The sequence below is a fragment of the Oryzias melastigma genome, linkage group LG4 (genome assembly GCF_002922805.2).
Source record: "Oryzias melastigma strain HK-1 linkage group LG4, ASM292280v2, whole genome shotgun sequence".
NCBI classification, from domain to species: Eukaryota; Metazoa; Chordata; class Actinopteri; order Beloniformes; family Adrianichthyidae; genus Oryzias; species Oryzias melastigma.
The window spans coordinates 25,462,120-25,481,987 of record NC_050515.1 but is presented as its reverse complement, the minus strand read 5'-3'; the positions used below and the strand labels follow the sequence as shown (position 1 = coordinate 25,481,987).

At 38.8% G+C, this 19,868-nt stretch overlaps 1 protein-coding gene across 1 annotated transcript in view; it reads right to left on the bottom strand.

Moving 5' to 3' along the window:
* Positions 1 to 650: 650 nt before the first annotated feature.
* Positions 651 to 19,868, bottom strand: part of LOC112150809 (leucine-rich repeat-containing protein 52) — a 32,505-nt gene continuing 13,287 nt past the window's right edge. Inside the window, exon 2 of the mRNA XM_024279304.2 lies at positions 651 to 10,689. Within this exon, the coding sequence (XP_024135072.1) occupies positions 10,352 to 10,689 (338 nt within the window). The 3' untranslated portion in view covers positions 651 to 10,351. The remainder of the gene's footprint in view (positions 10,690 to 19,868) is intronic.

The following is a 19,868-nucleotide window of genomic DNA, read 5'->3' as shown; positions in this document are numbered from 1 at the left end:
GAAACTGTAGGAAACATGGCAGGTGGAGACAATGATGGTCTCACAGAGGGAGAAAGGAAGACACAAAATAAAAAAAATTTTAAAAAAAAGGAAAAACAACTGAAGACCTCTGACTTTTACATCTAAAATCATATCATATTTAATGCATACGTTTCTGAGACCCATATCTCATTGGCATTACCATTTCATAGAACTTGGTCCACGTTTGATTCCCTGGAATTCATCATCGTTCCACTAGAGGCAGTAGAATGGCTTTTCCTGCTGATTTCAAGATGGCTGCCTCCATGACACTTTTGGTGGGAAAAAGTTTAGCCAAATTTTATGGCAAAAATAATTGATTCTTTTTTATTCATTTTATTCAATGACAACTTTAAGATGGTAATGAATTCTTTATAAAACAGTTGCACCATGTTAAAAATAAGGTCCTTAGACTAAAATTGTTAAGAGCAAATATGTACCAAATCACCCAACAATACCATCTAAATCTCATCAAAATAATCTTGTTCATTATTTTTTAGCATTTTATGCAAGGTTTTTAAAAACATTAAATCTAGTAAAATGTTTTTTTACTCTTTGATGTAGTTAGCTTTACATTGTTATATCACAAAAAACACACAAGTTCACAATAAATAATGAGATCAAAGCCAATCTTTAAACATCACTTCAAGATTTAATTGATAGTAAAAGATCCAAAATTACTTAATATAAGTTACTGCAGTTTCACATAGCCAGAACTGCCAGTCATACAGAGGAAATTGCACAGTAATGCTTTGCTTGAATATGTTGTGGCAAGGAATGGTTGGAGCTCACTGATAACCAGGCACGGACGTACGGTTGTGAAGATGGGGGGCCTTTTGTCTGATAATGTTCATTGCGATTCAAAGATGTAAAGTTAATTTTAATTGTGAAACATTGCTGCACTTCAGGCCCTTTTATTTATAACTAAAATGATTTGTTCGGGCTTCCTACCTTTTTACACCTGAAATCACAGAATCAAACCTTCAGATTTGACAGAGTTTTTTTTAAAAAAAGAAACAGAATTGTTCAAACCCTGATGTCTTTTAGTGTTCTACAACACTATCTTTTGACCTTTGTCAAATGTAGTCGGAAGATCATTTTCAGCACGCCTTCCTGCTTTATTACACACAGTGTATTCAGCAGATATGGACTGAAAGGTCAGGAGTTTTACAGCTTGAACACTTTTTTGACAGAATTTAAGTTCCAATAATAAATGAGAGATTAAAATGTGTTCAAAGTTGCTGTATTTGTCTAGTTTTCGGTTCATTTGAATCCTGTTGTTTCCTCTGTTGGGTAAATTCGCTAAAGAACAATTGGATGTTTCCAGAATAAGACTCATACTGAACACACTGGAATTTTCTGCCCATTCAAAAGTGAGTAAAGGAAGGAGGTCTTGACACCTTGCTCTCCTCTGATCCCACACAGTCATCTACAGAAAAAAAGCCTTCATGAAAAGAAGTGTGTTTTTAGTGTGTGGGCACTCTTGTAGTGCTGAACCTGTAAGTGATGCAGAAGCTTTTTCCTTTGCCTGGACAGCATTTAGCAATCCACAAGTGATTTTTTTTTTCTTTTTTTTTCAAGAGGAACATCTGCTCTTCTGCAGCTTGGCTCACTGCTGTTCAAACAGGTGCAAAGGATACTGCAAGTGAAGCAAAAATGTTCAAACTGTTTAAAGGGAGGAATTTACAAAAGGAGTAAGTGCTCATCCTATTTTTCAATCCCTGGAAGGCAGTTTGTGCTGTGTGTGCAATGATGGGATGTATTATTGACTTATTGCATTAGATGGACTCTGTGCTTCATGCTCCCCCTCCAACATCGCCCTCAGGGAAATAAAGGGTTCAGATCAAACAGAAGCACGCACACACACACACCCACACGCAGGCCTACACACGCACACCCAAAGCTGCATAGTGATAGTTGTGTGAACCCAAAATGTTTTTGCTCTCGCCTCGCAGTTGTGCTTTTGGGTTTTTGTGTTCCTCGCCGTCTGTCTGTGTCAGTGTGTCAGTCTGCAGTCGGAAAGCTTTCAGAAACCTTTGAGTGTGGAGGCTCGTTGGATGGATTACAACCTGATGATGTGAGGAGGGGGAAGAAGAGGCCAAGGAAGAAAAAGGAAAGTTCACAATAGTCACAGGTGAACAGGGTGCAAGTTTGTGTGGGGGAAAAAATGGCTCTCTGACAATGTTTCAATTGAAAAACAGCTGAGAGAAGCTTTTTTACGTCATCAGGAGTTGGGAATCTAAAGCATCTGCAATGTAAAATAATCTGTATGCTTATTTGTTTAGTTAGAATAGAATAGAATAGAAAATACTTTATTAATCCCTTTGGAAGTCCTCAGGGAAATTCAGGTAAGCTTTTATTAGTTGAGAAATCTTATTTAAGTGAGCAACAGAACTTAGTCTGTTTTAATAAGCAGCGTTACTAAAAATATTTTGTCTGATTGCAAGGTTTAGATTTGTTCATCTTTGAGTGAGATGCCGTAAATCAAAAATGACTGACGATGATGAGATCAAAACTTTGGAGGGAATTAGTAGATTTTGAACAAAAGTTTGGGAAAGTGTCTATGAAGTGGATGCTTGCAATGGAAAATAAACATACTGAATTACATGAAAACTGGCTTGTCTAGAAATCAGCAAAACCCCCTGAGTTCAACCTAGAATTTGGTTGACTGAACACACCCAATCCAAGTAATAAGGAAAGGATAGGGCATGGATTTTTTTAGGTGGGGGAAGCATGTCAGCTGTCAAGAAACCATCAAAGACCTTTAAACTAATGTGTTCATCTGTAAAAGTTTATATGTGGAGTTGAGTTCATGGACTTTATATTGATCTTTTTCTGTTTAACTCCAAGACTTGATTTAATCTATCTCGTCTTTGTGATGCAAACTTAGCCTAACCAGCTTTTACTCAAAACCAGAAATACCTGATAGATTTTTTTCTGGGGAAAAAAACAGAACATTTAAAGTAATTTAAACCTTTAAAAATAAAGAAAAGACAAAAGCAAAAACCAAATATTTTGTGTTTTTTTCCCCCTAAAACTCAATATGGATCACAAAGGCATTGAGGCTAAAATCTTTAGGTTTCAAACTGTTTGATCCTCAAAGTTTGTTTTTTTTCCCTGTTTTTTCAGTGGCATTAGATGCCAAGTGATTGGGCTTTTAAAGTTATTTCAGACTATCAAATTCATCAAAACTTTCTTTAAATCTGTTCTACCGTAAAAGATGGAATATTTTTTACCCAGTTTTAATAAAAGCAAAATTTCTCCTGTAAAGTTTTTATCACTCACTATATGTGTTGTACCAAATTTCTCAAAAAAACAACAGTCTGAGTAGGTATAGAATGCTGGAGTCTGTCAGACTCAAAAGACTTATGCAATTTGCAGCTTTCATCAGCCATCACAGCAGCGATATTTCTTCCTCTGTGCAGTAATGTGTGAATTGTCTGAACTCACATTCAGAAACACCCGCCGACGGTATATGACAAGAAAAGAGGAGAGGTCAGAGAAGTGCTAAAACACTGCTGCCTTCATATATCACTTGTTTGAATTAGTCATTTTTTGATGTTGTTGAAAAATACATTTAGATTTTTATGTTCTCTTTTTTTTATTACTCTTCATGTTTTTCCAGAGCTAATAAGCCTTTGATCTTCTATCAGGGGCTCAATGAAATGAGCATATAAAGTAATTTGATTAAAGTTCTGGACTTCTGTCATTTTAGAAATGTTTTTTATAGTTCAGTCAAGATTAATCAAATTTACACTTTAATTTGCACTTTGAAGTCCCACTCCAAATCCTCTTTTGACCTATTGTAACATTGTTACCAGTAGTCTTTTATTTTTGATTGTTTTTTGGAAAAATGATAAAATCTGTCATTTTTAGGACATAGTTTCTGCAGAGCGGCAGGAATTGATTCGAAATTTGCCTAAGCTTGTGGCCTAGTGCTTCTGATTCACAACAATTTAAATAAATACATAAATACAATTTTAATCTTAATTTTCTTTATATTTGTCCTCCATCATCACACAAATGCTGATATGATTTTCATTGGAGTGGGTCTTTAAGGTATAATTTGTATGAAATTCCCTGTACTTTACACTGTTCTATGTTGGCCTTTATCCCCTCATAGTGTCTATACATGTGCAAATAATGCAAATATAGGATATTTTCTCACTGTCTGTCCAATTTACTTGTTTCCTCTACTGATTGACCCATGAATTCATCACCTACTCACTGATGATAAAGAACTAAAACAGCTTTATTGTGATCAACCCAACAAAACAACAACGCTCTCCCAACAGGAAGCACTGGACGGACGGTCTAGTCCAGGCATGCAGCTGAGGTCATGATCTTGTAGGTCAAATGTCTTTCTATGAATATGATGTAACTCAAGAAGGATGGAAACCCAGCAATCTGCAGATCCTTTAAGCTTCCCTTAGAGTAAACGGCCTGATAGTGACAGCCTAAAGATTTAGCAGGTGAGTTATAGGTCCAGGTGTGTGTCAGAGTTTGTGCTGGCATTGTGTGAAAGCTGATGACGGTGTCAGATTGAGGATGGAGGACGGAAGGACGTAGCGATGCGTGGTAGGACAGACCAAAACAGGAGTGTTAATGTTCTCAGGCCTGCGGCTCTGACTTTAGCTGTGCCCTTGAGATTCATTGTGCATGTTTGTGCGCTTGACAGGGAGGGACGACTTGAGTAACGTTTGTGTGTTTCTGTTGGAGACGAAGCAGAACTCATTCTTTTACAATGAGATTCTGGGTATGGCAAAGTTTCATAAATCAAACCATACAATGTGATAAACATATATGTATACTAAGACATGGTCATATACCTCAAAATAATGGCAACCTAAGTGGGAATTTTTCAGCAAATTTGCCAGGTGGCTGCGTGGCGGCGTTTGTAATCAGAAGGTGGCAGTCGCATTTTTACATGCCGAGCGGTGGATGTCTTAAGAAACATAACATTTTTTCTAGAATTTTCTCTAAAAGTTGACATTGATCAGTGCCGTCAGGGCAGATTTTTGGTTGTGTGGTGGCTGTCCAGTGTCAGGCGGGGATGACACCAGCCGGTGTGGTCACAAGGGGGATCGCCCTCCAGCAGCAGCTATGATTGGACGATGTGTACATTTCTCCACCGGTAGCCTTGATGGCCACTTGAATGCTGTCGTCAACATTCATGATCAAGGCAACATTTTTTTTTTTAAATCGGGTGGCGGCATGAAATCTAGAAGATTCTGCCCATTCTTCCCTATCACGTGATGGCAGTTGTATTTGTGACCGTAACATAAGATGGACAACACTGTGAGCACACACCAGGTTATTGCTTATTTTGGGTATTTCAATTTGGGGCCAATTACCACCATTGCATAAAATCAGGGATCCGAATGATTTTACCTCAGAAAAACTAAGTAACTTCTAGTAGCTGGGCCAACACATTCTCATTCCCAAGAAGTCATACATTGATGTTTGGTCAAGGACCTTTCCGGGTCACTTTTTGACATTTTGAGTTTCCCAAACTTGTCGTTTTTTGACATGCTGGCTGTACCAATTAAATCAGGGGTCCAGGCATTTTGTTGGACGCGTTGTCAAGCATGGACCAGTCCTTGGGACGCGGCCAGTACAAATACCCTAACCCTAACCCAGTCCGCAAACCAGTACCATGTCTGGAAGCAGACACACGCAATTTGGGTACTGGTCGTTACCGGTTCAGGTCTGCCGTGGGTGTCCAGTACCGGGTTAGGATACTGGTGCGGTCCGCGTCCCAGTTTCAGACCAGTACAGATCTGCCCTGGTTTAATGGGAACAGCCAGCACATCATAAACAAGGAGTTGGGGATACCTGATAGTGTAAAAAAGTGAGATGGAGGGGTCCTTAACCAAACATCAATATGTGACAACTTAGGAATGAAAATGTGTTGGTTTGACAGAACACCCATTCAAATTCAGAGCTCTAAAGACATTTCAGCTCTCTATAGTCAACTGTGAGTATCCCTTACTGGTTGGACTCTAACAGAAACAAAAGATTTTCTAAAACTGGGAAGAGATTTGAAGGACAAGTTAAGATTTAGTGGTTAATAGTATGAAGGTTGAGGCAGTTAAGCATTTTCAAAGGGAGGTTTGTATTTATGTGGGAAAAAAAAACAAAAAAAATCGCAGTGCAAGTGAAAACATTTTAAGTGGCGTAATAAATTCAGCTTATTTTTTGCTGATTGGGTGAGTCTGATTGTTGTGGATGCTGGGAGAACATCAACTTCCTCACTGTTATATTCAAGTTTTGAGTTTAGTGAATGAAGAGTACTAACATGGGGTTGTTTTGTATGGCGTTCCACTCATGCACAGAACAAGCTTTTTAACATAAGTTTGATTGAGTTAGGAGAGAAGAGCTTAAAATAACCTGCATAGATCTCTAATTTCACCCAAACTCACACTGGACATATGGCGCGCTAAACGTACATTCTTGATCGCACTATTAGCATACAGTGTTCACACTGGACTGTCGCTACCTAATACTAGCACATGTTCTCGCAGCTGGAAGAGGCCTGGTGTTCAACTGTTTTAACTTTTAATGTTTGTTTAATGGACACAGTCTTAAATATGTGGGTAGCATGAAAGAGTTTTGAAAATGAAAGCCAGAAACATAGACTTTTCAAGAGACAGCAAGCGCCGCAAACAGCTCCGACCCACTTCCTCAACTGACTCAAATCTTATGCATCTCGATTTGAGTTGCAGGTCACACCTCACGACTTTCCCACCCAAAGTCCATGAGACCCAGAAGTCAGTGATTTGAGCCACTCGTGCCTCATATCTGCTCATTTTGTAAAAAAAAACTCAAACTACTGAGAGATACATGAGAATTGAGTCTCAACCAACAAACCTTGAGATGCGGTTCACAAGACTTGAGTCGCGGCTCACGAGACATGAATCTAAGCCCACAAGACTGGAGTAACAAATCACAAGAGTTGACTTGCGACTGTTGTAAAATTGTGTAAGAATTGTGTCGCAGCTCAAAGACTTGAGTCGCGACCCATGAGACCCGAGTCACGACCTACGAGACTTGAGTCATGGTGCACGAGATTTGAGTTGCTGTTCACAAAACTTAAGTTGCATTTCACGAAGCATTACTTGCGTTTCACGAGACAAGAGTCTAGGCTCATGAGACTTGAGTTGCGGTTCACGAGACATGAATCTAAGCTCACAAGACTTGAGTTGCAACCCACTAGACTTGACTCACGGCTGATGAGAATAGACTTAATGCTCATGAAACTTGAGTCGCAGTTAACAAGACTGGAGTAGCGACCCACTAGACTTAAGTCGCGGCCCGTGAGGATTGAGTTGCAGTCCTCAAGTCTTGAGTCACGACCCACAAGACTTGAGTCGTGATGCACTAAATTTGTGTTGCGGTTCACAAGACGTGAGTCTAGGCTCACAAGACTTAAGTCCTGACCCATGAGACTTGACTAACGGGTCTCAAAAATTGAGTTTTGGCTCATGGGACTTGAGTCGTGCTCCACAAAACATGAGTAGCAGCTCACAAGACTTGAGTCAAAGGAGCCACCAGATGTAGATTGAAGGTGTTTGCAGCGCCAGCCTCAGCTGGGTTTTAATTGGAACGCACATTGGTGAGGCCGTTGTGAACACAGTTTTACAAGATGTGCTGGAATTAGGATTGAGATTTTCTCTGTCACTACCAATCAAAGACTTTCTGCAAATTAAATAAGCCTCAATATCTGTAAAAAAAAAAACACAAAACAATAAAAAATATTTTCTATTCTATTGCCTAGTAATTATTGATGTAATGGTCTGACATCACCAGCTGTCTTTCCATACAGATTGTGCTCACAGAGAGGCTCAGCTAAATCCTGCAGGTTAACCCTGAACCATTTTTGTTCTCAGATTCAGTGTTAATCCACTCAGATTATAACTATCAATCAATAAAGCTACTGAATGCCTGCTTACTTTAGTGACCCTGCTCTTTCTTCACCTTACTTCTATCCCCAGTTTGCCTCTCTTCGTGTCCTCATTCCACACTGTTAAGTGATGGACATGGCATAAGTGGAGCAGAGTGGGGAACTATCACAGAGATCCCGGAGATGCTTTATGAAAGCTCTGCTCCGGTGAAACGCACTCATTCAAACGCACATGACCAGAAATGCTCCACTTCTGCACTGATACCTTTCAACTGCAGCATTTTTTTGGAGTTCTGTTTGAAGAAGCATCCAATCACCTCCTTGCAGAGTCATCAGTGAGTGCTCGGCTCCTGAAGTCCAGCCACCATGAACACAGACCATTACCACTGCAGCATGTTAGAGCTGTGGGTGAGAAGCTGCAGAGCAGCTCAAACTTTAACCACAGCGACACGGAAACCTGACGACAGTCATAAACACAGTACACACAACTTATGCTAGTCACTGGGTGTCATTGTGGGAAGACTTTTGCCTGCGGGGGAATGACCTTTAAGAGGAATTTAACACCAGACCGAGAAGCAGATCCAGGAGCTGGTGAAAAGCAAGATGCATTTTTAGATCATTTTCTCAGCGGGTGAAAAGACGTGCAGAACTCTAAGGATCAAACTGTAAGGAAGCACTGCAGAAAAACATTAGAAATAGATCATATAAGTTTGGTTTATCTCACTATAGCTCTTTGTGCCAACACCACTGGTTTTCTCAGCATAATGTCAGTTAGACTGAATGATATTACTGCCTTAAATGAGGTGATTAGTGAGACCGAGTTTTAGCCTAACACAGACTGTGTGACTTTACAATAGTTGGAACCTCATTTTTTCATGTTAGCTGTTTTTGTGATCATTTAGGACTAAAAATGAGAGAATTTGTTGAGCAAACTAATGAAGAAATTGGGATGGTTAATCATCGTCAGAGATGTGTATATGTTTCAATATGTAGTAAGGGTTTAACCCTTTAACACAGTACATGGTGACCCCTAAATAGCACATACTCTTTGACATATTGTGATTCTTTGAGCGTTTACGCAATGAACGTGATTCATCTGGTTGACGTTAGCATCGTGCAACACGTAAGGGTTGCAAAACGGTGCAAAGGCGCTTTTCCCTGCGACAGAATCAGCTGATTCCATTGTGTAAGCACTTCAGCACTAAAGTGTTGCATATTAAATGCAAGGCTGGAACTATGTCAACTTCATAAACGGTTGAATGGTTATGGTAGTCGAAATAATGTAAACACTGGAGCTAAAACTCCAATGTTAAAGGGTTGAGGACTGTCTCATCGGACAGAAAAAAAATGGTTTCTTGAGAAGCTCTTCCTGATTTCAGCTGTTTTTGTTATGGTGTAGCCTGATCTTTAGTAAATATTTCCACAATTTGACATTTTTTGCCGTCTCCTGTTAGCCTCATTCGACCATGGCAACTGATTGAACTTCAGCAAAGTAAAAACCAAACAAAAGCTAAGAGGAGGAAGCTTTAGGATGGTGCTAGGGTGATGGTAAGGGACCCTGTGGAAGTTTTTTTTTGTCCTTGAGGACATGCTTACATTCATGTTCCTTAAGTTGATATGTTTCTTTGTAGTGTTCATTTGCAAACAGGAACTGTTGCTCTACTCACACTAGAAGAAGAAACCTCCTCAGGGAATCTTTAAAAAGAATGAGCGATGTGTGGGTGGGACCATCAATCCCCGATCTTGTTAGTTCTCTTCAATAGTTGAAAGCTGTGCTTTCCTTCCTTTCGTGTACATTCACACTATTTAGTCTTTGTCGTGTCGGTTTTGACTGACAATGAATGTGTGTGTGTGTTTCTGACACATTTCATCAATAAATGACAACAGTGACTGTTGATTATTTCAAGTGAGTTGCCTTAAGGCATTCAGGGAGGAACATTGAAACACTGAATTGTACCAGTTTCCCGTTTCTACTGCAGGACAGATAAGGCATCGCTCTCTTCACATCCTCTCCATGTCATTCTCGGATGTGTGTCGTTGAATGTGCCACTCATACATCATGTCATGTTATTTTCATCATTTGCAATGTGTTGCAAAAGAGCACTTTACAGTGTACGCAGGTCCGTCCACACCCTTTGTGTGTGCAGGATTATTGCTCTCGATAAACCCAGAGGTCATTCTGTTCTCCTGAAGTGAAGGCATAGTCATCCTTATTGCTGTCTGTCTCCCTCTCTCGTTCACAGTCATTCCCACGCACAACCACACACACTCACCTTTCTAAATGTTAAAGAGAATACTGTGATATCTAAATCTGTAACAAAGACAGACGGGCAGATCTTAGTTCGGAGTGTAGTATTCGGTGTCACACTCCTCCCATCACTTCTGCTTCCTCGCTTGTTAGTTGTCCTCCTGTTGCCTCGCATCAGCCGGTCACACCTCCATGCCAGGCTTGCTCAAATCCCCGTTCCCCTGGTTCCCTCCTCCGCCTCCACAGACGCCTCCCCCACCTCCACCCCTCTGGTCCTCGTCGTCGCTGTCGACCTCCTCGCTCTTCCTCTTGGTGTAGCGCTCATAGAGCACCATCAGGATCCCCATCACCCACGCCGACACAGTACCGGCCGAGAAGATGACGAAACCAATGGCGATGAAGAACAGGTAGTCCCAGTAACCCAGGCCCTGGTGGCAGTCCACTCTCAGCTGCATGCCTACGTCCGCCAACCGCTGGCCCGCCAGCTCTGGAGGATTGTAGCAAACGGTCTGTCCCTCGTCTGGAGGCAGAAGACAGGGATGACAGAGAAAGAGTGGAATTTAATAAGGAATGTATGCAATAAACCACAGAATAATAAGCATATGGCTGAGGGTAAAGTAGGAGGGGTGGGGGGAAAAAACAGCGCAATTACTTTGGAGAAATTGTAGGGAACCATCAACAGTCAGAGCTCGAACAACAACGCCGAGATAACCTCTGTGAAAATGAACCCCAGGAGACTATAGATTTCCTCTGAGTAATAAAGGTCTTTGGTTTCTAGGACAGGGAAACATTGTTATGCTCCACACACTCACACATACATGCAAAGCAAAGGTGACTGCAAGCCTCTGACACATCACCCCTCCCACCTGCGTCTCCACATCCGTACAGAGTCCATAGCAAGCCAGAGATGAGAAGATGAATGTCTTCCCTGACAAAACATCTACAACTCATTATGACCAACTGCTGACCACCAAGACGTGCAACAGTAAGCCTGTTTGGTAATGCGAATGCTTTGAAACAAGCAGGTCAAAGGTTCCTGAAGGCTGAGAGTCTAGACTGTGCTTTTAGAGTCTCGCTGAGGAGCTCATTAGCATGAATTCCTTCTGCCACAGTGATTTAGCATCAAGCAAATGTTTAACTTTGCTGACTACTGTTTTGCTATTAGGTGCTTGTTGGATTCAGCTAAACAATGAAAGGAAATAGATGGAAATCAAAGTGAAAACACGCACAAGGACACATGGAGGTTTTCAAACCAAAATTATGGTTCTTATTTGGGCCCTGTTCACCAGCTTCTCTGATAATGTCACAAAACTTTAAAGTGTAACCAAACCCTAAATCAACTTTTTTTTCTGTTGACCTCTATAAATGGGGCTTTAAAAGTGCTGTCTGTTGGTCATTGTCACATTTTTGGCAAATTAAATTTACTTTTTTAATTCTTGAAAATATAGTCAAAAGTCCTTCGTGTGCTGCCCTCTACAGGTTGAAACAAGGTGTTGCGTTTGAATTTCTTGATTGGTCAAACCATGCGAGTCCCTCGTCATTTCAGAAGTCCTACGTCATGATCTGCAGCTCCAGTTATGATAACAGTCCTGTTCCCCAGCCCCACCCCTCTGACTGGATTTTCAAATTGTGGCTGTGGATGGAGTCAGCTTCCAACTTACTTGTTTGGTTACACTTTAAAGACAATCTCCAATCATCTTTGGGTCTATTTTCAAAGCAGCCTTCTAATTATGATAATGTCATTTTTTAGCCAAAATCCAAAAAGTTGAGTTGTTTTATAGGGCTGTGGATCGTTGCTTAGGTGGCGAATCAAGCTCAATGACTCACAAATCGAACCACCTTTCTTACTTTTCAATATAATGTTTGTTGCTTTGAGTGTGTCTTTTTACTGGATGTATGAAAATTGAAATTATTTGTATTAAATCCCTGTCATTTATACATTTATTTAGAACAGAAGATCAGAATCAACAAAAATGATAAAAAAAAATAAAATATTTAAATGGATAGAAATGGTGTTTGTTATTTTAAGCAAGTTTTTTTGGTCAACTTTCTGGTTAAGTTCAGCAGTAACATAAACAACATAAAAAGCATTAAACTAAATCATTGTTGTTTTTGATCATTTATCTAAAAAACCTGAAAATTTTCTCCACAGTTTTCCATCCTCAGTTCTTCAACATTTTACACTCTAAGCATTACATGTTGAGCCTGTATGAAAAAGTCTTTTTTTTCCACAGCAGAATCAGCTGATTCACATTGATTACATCCGCCGCACTTCAGCTGTGTGGAGCTGCGTATCTGCGCGAGGCTGCGTTTCTCCGCTTCGGAATCCGCTGGAGCCACATTAATTGACAACAGTTGAAGAGTTACCATGACCTAAAGAATGTAAACACTGGAGCTATAGCTAAAAAAGCTAATTTGTTTTTTAAGAAGCTATGTTAGTGAGCAGAACCTCAGTCTCAGCCTTTGAACGGAAAAAAGCTCTTGTTAGTTGTACTTTGAAAACCAAAAGCTTCACCGACGTGCATATTTGTTTACTTCTGGTAACAGTAGCGCGATTCTTTCAGCTTTGTTTTAGTCTGTAAACTTAAAATCCAACATTATTCTGCATTTCAGTGCAAAACATACATGCCCAAGATAATATTTTACTACACTCTACTATATTTTTAAAGATCGCAAATCAGCGATCTTGAACATTGCAAATATTCGTACTCAAATTTTTGGGAGCAGATCGCGACAGATACTCGTTACTGCCCTATCTAGGACATAGTTTCTGCAGAGTGGCAGGAGTTCATTAGAATTCACCTTTTGAGTTGTTGGCTGTTGGTGTGGAGCAAGCCTATCCCACTTCCCGTCATCCATCTGTTTACGCTCTCTCTCACTAGCTTACAGACCCTAAAACCCCCAATCTAACATTACTGGTGCAACAAAAATGGCACGCAGCTAGCCAGCCGTACAGTTTTGAGCTAAATGCCAGCTTGGACGAAGAAAACAAAGATGGATCTATTTATCTACAAGTGGATGCAGCAGAATGCAGTAGAGCAGGGAGCTTGTGGCCCAGCCAGCATATTTTTTATAACACAAATACAATCTTTTTCAAACTGCATTTTTATTAATCTGCTCATGATTCATGATTTGAATAAAGAAATACTCAGAAAAGCAATTTGAGCTTAATTTTCTCTTCTATTTCCTCCATTAAGAGAAAAATGCCACAAAAACATATTAAAAAAAAAGCAATTTTAATCGGAGTGGGTCTTTAATAAAACTTAATGACTACTTTTAATCTAAAAACCTTCCTCATCTAAAAAAAAGTCATTTCCAATAGGTAGTTAATTAGTTTGTGACAAATCTAAAAGAAAAGCTGTCAACCAGGGTGTCAGGTGGAGCTCTGGAACCGCACTACAAGATCAAAGATGATTCGTATCTGTCTGTGAGTGTGAGGAAGGCACAAAGTAAGCCAAGTTTGACTGCAAGAGGCCTTGAGAAGATCTAGGAAACACTGGAGTGATGCTGCTCTGCTGTGCAGAGAATCCTGCAGATGTGTCTCTTTAATGGATGAGTCATAGAGATCTCTGCAGCACTTTTTCACCAAAACATCCTGCATCAGAAATGTGGAAATAGGGTCAATCTTTAAAAGGGAAACCAAGCAGGAAATAAAGGTAATGGAGGGAAAGTAGCAAGTTTAGTGAAAACAACTCAACTTTTTTATATTTTTATGCAAAATGCTTTATAAAGAACTGTTAGGTATGCAAGAAGTTGTGTGTAATTACTTCGTGACTTCTTTACACTAAGAGAAACTCGTCATTTATTGACAAGTGAAACTAAGCATAGCACTAAAGGAAGGAAATGTGTCTTTGGTAGATTATTTCTTGATTGTTACCATGCTTCTTTGCAGTAAATCTTATACCACTGTAAGCTTGTTGCAACAGTGTGACATTTCTTGAGAGCATGAATTAGTGGGGTGAGTAGGACAGCTGAGTGTGCTTCTCTCCTATCAACGTCAAACAGCTTATTTTCTGACACCAATTTTGATTTTAAGGTCATGGTGGAATAATGTGGATCATGGAGTCGGTGAAGGTTCTTATTCATCCAGGTGACGTTGTCTTGAAGTTGAGTCATGGCATCTTAACGTAAAATCTTCTTTCTTAAAACATTTGCAAAACACAAATGTATCCACAACTTTTGCTGAAACATTTAGTTTTAGAAGAACTTTGGGGCCAAATCCTGTCGTAGAAAACAACTCCTCACTGTAATCTCACTCTACCAATTACCACGTAATGCAAGAAAAGCCAAACTCAGACTCATCCCTCAGATTACCATAAAGCAAAGTATGATTCATCAGTTCAGTACTTCTCCGCTGCTCTAGATGCTACACAGTATAGGATCCAACGCTTTGCTTGGGGATGGATGGTTTGGATGCTGCTGCTCATTCCATGAAACTCTGTACACACTATCCTCTAGCGAATCTGAAGGTTGCATGAAGTTTGAGGTCTGTGGTGAATGAATCTTCAGCAGAAATGTTGTGACTCCTGCACATTATGCACCCCAGCACCTGCTGACCCCTAATGGGACATTCACACCAGACGGGATTCGGCGCAGCAGGGGCGTCAAGTTTCAATGTTTAGTCAACAACTCACTGCATAGTTTGCTCCTGTACTTTTTCCAATGACAGACCACGTAAAATAAGAAATGGCAATACATCCTCAGAGACCATTAACATAAGTTTGACCTGGTTTAGTTGGTAAAGCGTGTTCAATGACCACGCATTTTGTATGTATGGTAGTAAAACTTAACCATGTGTGACAGCAAAAGTTTTGAATAGGGAAGCCTGAAATACGCTTTTGAATAGACTTTTATTGGAAGTGGCTGCTTGAACACTTGTTGCTAAAGGTGATGTGAACGTAGCTTAATGTTCACATCATTAAGTGAGACTGAATAAACAATAAAGTTTACTTTGACCTTTATTTTAATACATATAGTTAATAAAGTTACTGCCTGCAAAAAATTAAAACATTTGTGAAATAGATCTGATGTCAGTACAGGAAAAAAACAAAAACCAAATATTTGATCATTTAAAATGAAAAAGACTTTATAGAATTCTTGTTATAAGTTTGGATGAATTTGTTATAACATTTCCCTCAGATCTTAAACTCTTTAAAGATAAAAACTATCACAAAAGTATCGGTGGTTTGAAGTCAAGCAAACAGCTGATATTCTGATTTGTAAAAAATGATTTTATTGATTTTAGTTCAATGAGTTTTAAAGATGATGCATTAACTTGAGAACCCGGTTATAAGGAACAAAGCGTAGTGGGGAGGCATGCTCTTTAACAAAGTGATCAGAATTAAGAAGAGAGGAGGACACAGTCAATGCCACTTTCAATCACTTCATCTGACCTCAGCGAGCCTGCTCCTCCACTCCCAGCCTCCCTGTGAGCCTAATTACCTCCGTACTCTCTATAATGGACAATTCTTTTTCTCTAAGCAGAGCAAAATGAGAGAGATGACAGAGGCTACGGAGAGATAGAAAAACAGACTATGACAGCACTTTTAAAGAGGAGGAAAAACTATGACTGAGAACAAAGTCAAACCTAGATTAGAGCAAACTAATGCACAGGTTCATTATTTTATTCATATTTACGTTTCCACTCATTTAAATGAAAGCTCCAGATAAAGAAATACATTCACAGATGACACAAGTCTTTTGCTGCAGTTTTGTCTTGTGGTGGATTTTCTGCAGCGCTGTTAATAAAGTTAATTAAACTGATATTAGCTACAAATGCAGAGAAAATTTGGACTACAGATGCAAGCAATACTGAAGTATAGACTGATAAAACCTGGCCTTATACAGAGTAAAACATGTAATTAATCTACGTGAACATCAGAGTTTTGTTACTAGTCCTAATTTATTTTTTCCATTCTTATTTCTTATCTCATTTTCCTGATAATTAGATCATTATGATGGCAAGTTTCATTAAAAAAACAAGAATATTCCAAAAAAAGTAAAGTATTCAAGTGAAACTTAAATGTTGTATAAAATCATTACACATAGTTAAAAAGCCTTAATTTCTTGTTATTTGCACACAAAAAATATTGACCTTTTTTTTTTTTTTTTTACAAAATTCTATTAAGATGTACCTGTGAGTTTATTTATGTTGTCTGACAACATCTCTTATCAGACCACTAAGCCAATTGACCAAAATCCCTGCAGCACAGCTGCTGCAGTTTGATAAGGCTTCCTCTGATCAATACAACTTAACGACCGCTCACCAGAAATCTGTGTCTCAGTCAGAAGAAACACATCTGCAGGCAACCAATCACTATTCTTCATTATAATATAATATAATATAATATAATATAATATAATATAATATAATATAATATAATATAATATAATATAATATAATATAATATAATATGATATCTTTAAAATACGTCCTCCTTTATCTAGTCCTAATGGAACATTTGTCTTTCATATATCATGGTCGAGAATTACATTCACAAATACATGAAAATACATGGTGTGTCTGGCATTGCATGTTGTGTTTTGAAAAAAGTTTCAGACAAACTAACCATTTTTTTATTTTAATGTCAAAGTGCCTTCTTGCCTCTACTTTAATGCATGCATATTTTTTTTCTTTGTGTTTTATTCAGACTTTTTATCCTTCATATATTCTTTATTCATTGACTTGTTGATCAAATGAAAGTAAAAATGCAGGTCAATTAAAAAAAAAAAACCCAACTGTGGCGAAATTGCAATAAATAACTGCTATATAACATTTTAGTGAGTCTATAATCCGAAATTTTTGTTTAATGTTTTTATTTAAAAAAGAAATAGGCTGTACTGTATTTTCATTTGTTTGTTAGAACTTGTAATACCGTTATTTTAATTCATTTAAGGTATTTAGAAACAATTAAAAGATAAATCCAATTTTTAATATAAATACTTACAAATTTGCATTAAAAGTCATCGATGTGAAGATGCAACAATTTCTTGTGGTCCTGAACTCTCAGATTATCTTTCACTGAGATAACTACAAGCACAACCAATGTACACAAGAAAACGCCATAAATTAGGGTTATATTCTATTTCATAGTGTTTGTGTTGTCAGTAGTAACCCAGTCAGATCTATTAGAGTGGATGTTGTCAACTGACACCACTAGGAATTTACCCCCAAATCAAATCAAATGTCTATTTCAAATCACACTTTTAGTTTATTCGAGTTCTTTAAAGCTAAAAAAGCATTTTCTTTAATCCCTTTAAATAAAAAATCTGAACTAATGAACTTTTCCCACAGGGCTGCTTAATCCAGCATTTCAGCCAGTTTCTCTCTATTTAACATTCAAGTCAATATTTGACAGAAAATTCAAGACTGATTGCCATAATAAGGCATAAAAGGAAATTGTGAGTGTCGTCACAGTGCACAGGAAAAGGTGGCATCAAGGATGATTCACTTTGCTCTCAGGCACTTGCTCGTCACCGTCTGTTTCTTTGCCGCGCACAGTTTTCTTGCGCATCCCATCACTCAGGCTGGCACACCACTCAGACATCACTTTGGCAGGATGCCCTTGACATTTTCAGTCCGTCTGCTTTTTCGCAGTCCCTGTTTTCCCCTCTGATTCCTCCTTTCAATTATATTTATATATATTAGCCCATTAATTTTAGGAAACAACACAATAATGGATTGGATTTCTCTGTGCTGTTCCAGACGCTCAAAGCTCTTACAATGTGTATCCAGTATTCATTCAGTCCTCATTCATACTTGGTGATGGTAAGCTACAGGTGTAGCTACGGCTGCTGTGGGACAGACTGACAGAGGTGTGGCTGCCGGTACACGCTACCTTTGACTGTCACCGGGACATTCACAAGCATTCATACACCAGTGCAGTCACACCTGTATGAGGCCAGATAAGTCTCATATTTATACATATTTATGCAAACACGTAACATAAGTTCATAAATCCACAAGATCTGTTCCACAAAAGCAAACAATGTGGTTCACAAAAACACACAAACTGTTTCACAAATATACCTGCTGTGACTCACAAATATATATTTATGAAAACACGTAATATAAATTCACAAATCCACATGAACTGTTTCGCAAATGCATGAATGTGTGTTTTTGTGAAACAGATCATGTGGATTTGTGAATTTATATTACGTTAGGGCTGGGCGATACGACCAAAAAAATCTAATCTCAGACTTTTTTCATTCCAAATTTCATTTTCTATTTTAATCAATTTTTTTTCTCCCTCCTTTTACTTTCTTTAACAAAAGTAGAAAATCGCTGCATGTCCCGCTGCTTCAAAGCTAACCGCTACATAAACAGAGATGTTTAGCAGAAGGGTTCGTGGGTGGAGGCCTCACGAAGCAAGTGCCTTTTTTTTTTTTTTTTATCTTTCTTTGCCTCACGGTAGAGGCTCCTCCGCTAGCTGCAGCTTTCATGTCAAGAGATGGACAGGTTGACTCTACGCCGAACTACAGAAGCCCATGAGACCAGAGAGCTGGGGAAAAAAAATCTTGATTTTCCTAAACATACATCGCCTGAAACAAAAAATTGGAATTAATCGATAATATCGATATATTGTCCAGCCCTATATTACGTGTTTGCAAAAATACATATTTGTGAACTGGAGCATTTGTGAAATAAACTTTGTGTGTTTCAAATATATCTGGCCTCATACAAGAGGCAGGTAGGGTGAAGTATCTTGCCCAAGGACACACAACAACAGTTGACTAGGGGGAGCGTGGTTCAAACTGTTGACCCTTCAATCATCCACCAACCTGCTCAACCACCTAAACCACCTAAACCAGTGGCATCCTCAAGCAAAAAGCCATTCAGCAACAGTCAAATTGGTCTAAATTTAAGAGTGTGGTCTACAAGGACCATTTTAAGGTTTTCTTTGTTGAGACAAAAAGACAGTGAGGACAGGAGATGTTTAAGTCAAAACTTGATGTTACTCACTAGATTGTTTTTTTGGTTTTTCATAAAAAACCTGATCAGTCTATCAAATACCAGCTGGAGATAGTTGAGTTACAGTGGGACAAAAAAAGTATTTGGTCAGCCACCAATTGTGCAAGTTCTTCTTGTGATCATTTTGACCCCACGGGGTGAGATCACATCGGAAGCCCCAGATCAAGGAAGATTATCAGTGATCCTGTATGTCTTCTATTTCCTAATAATTGCTCCCACAGTTGATTTCTTCACACCAAGCTGCTCACCTATTGCAGATTCAGCCTTTCCAGCTTGGTGCAGGTCAACCATTTTGTTTCTGGTGTCCTTAGACAGCTCTTTGGTCTTTGCCATGGTGGAGTTAGGAGTGTGACTATTGAGGTTGTGGACAGGAGTCTTTTATATAGATAACGAGTTCAAACATTAATACAGGAAATGAGTGGAGAACAGAGAATCATCTTACAGAAAAAGTTACAGGTCTGAGAGCCAGAAATCTTGCTTGTTTGTAGGTGACCAAATACTTATTTTCCATAATAATTTGCAAATATTTTTTTTAAACAGACAATGTGATTTTCTGTATTTTCTTTCTCATTTTGTCTCTCATAGTTGAGGTATACTTAAGGTGAAAATTACAGGCCTCTTTCATTGTTATAAGTGGGAGAACTTGCACAATTGGTAGCTGACTAAATACTGTTCTGCTCTACTGTACTTCTGACTGTGCTGTAGAGCAGCATCCATATACTTAC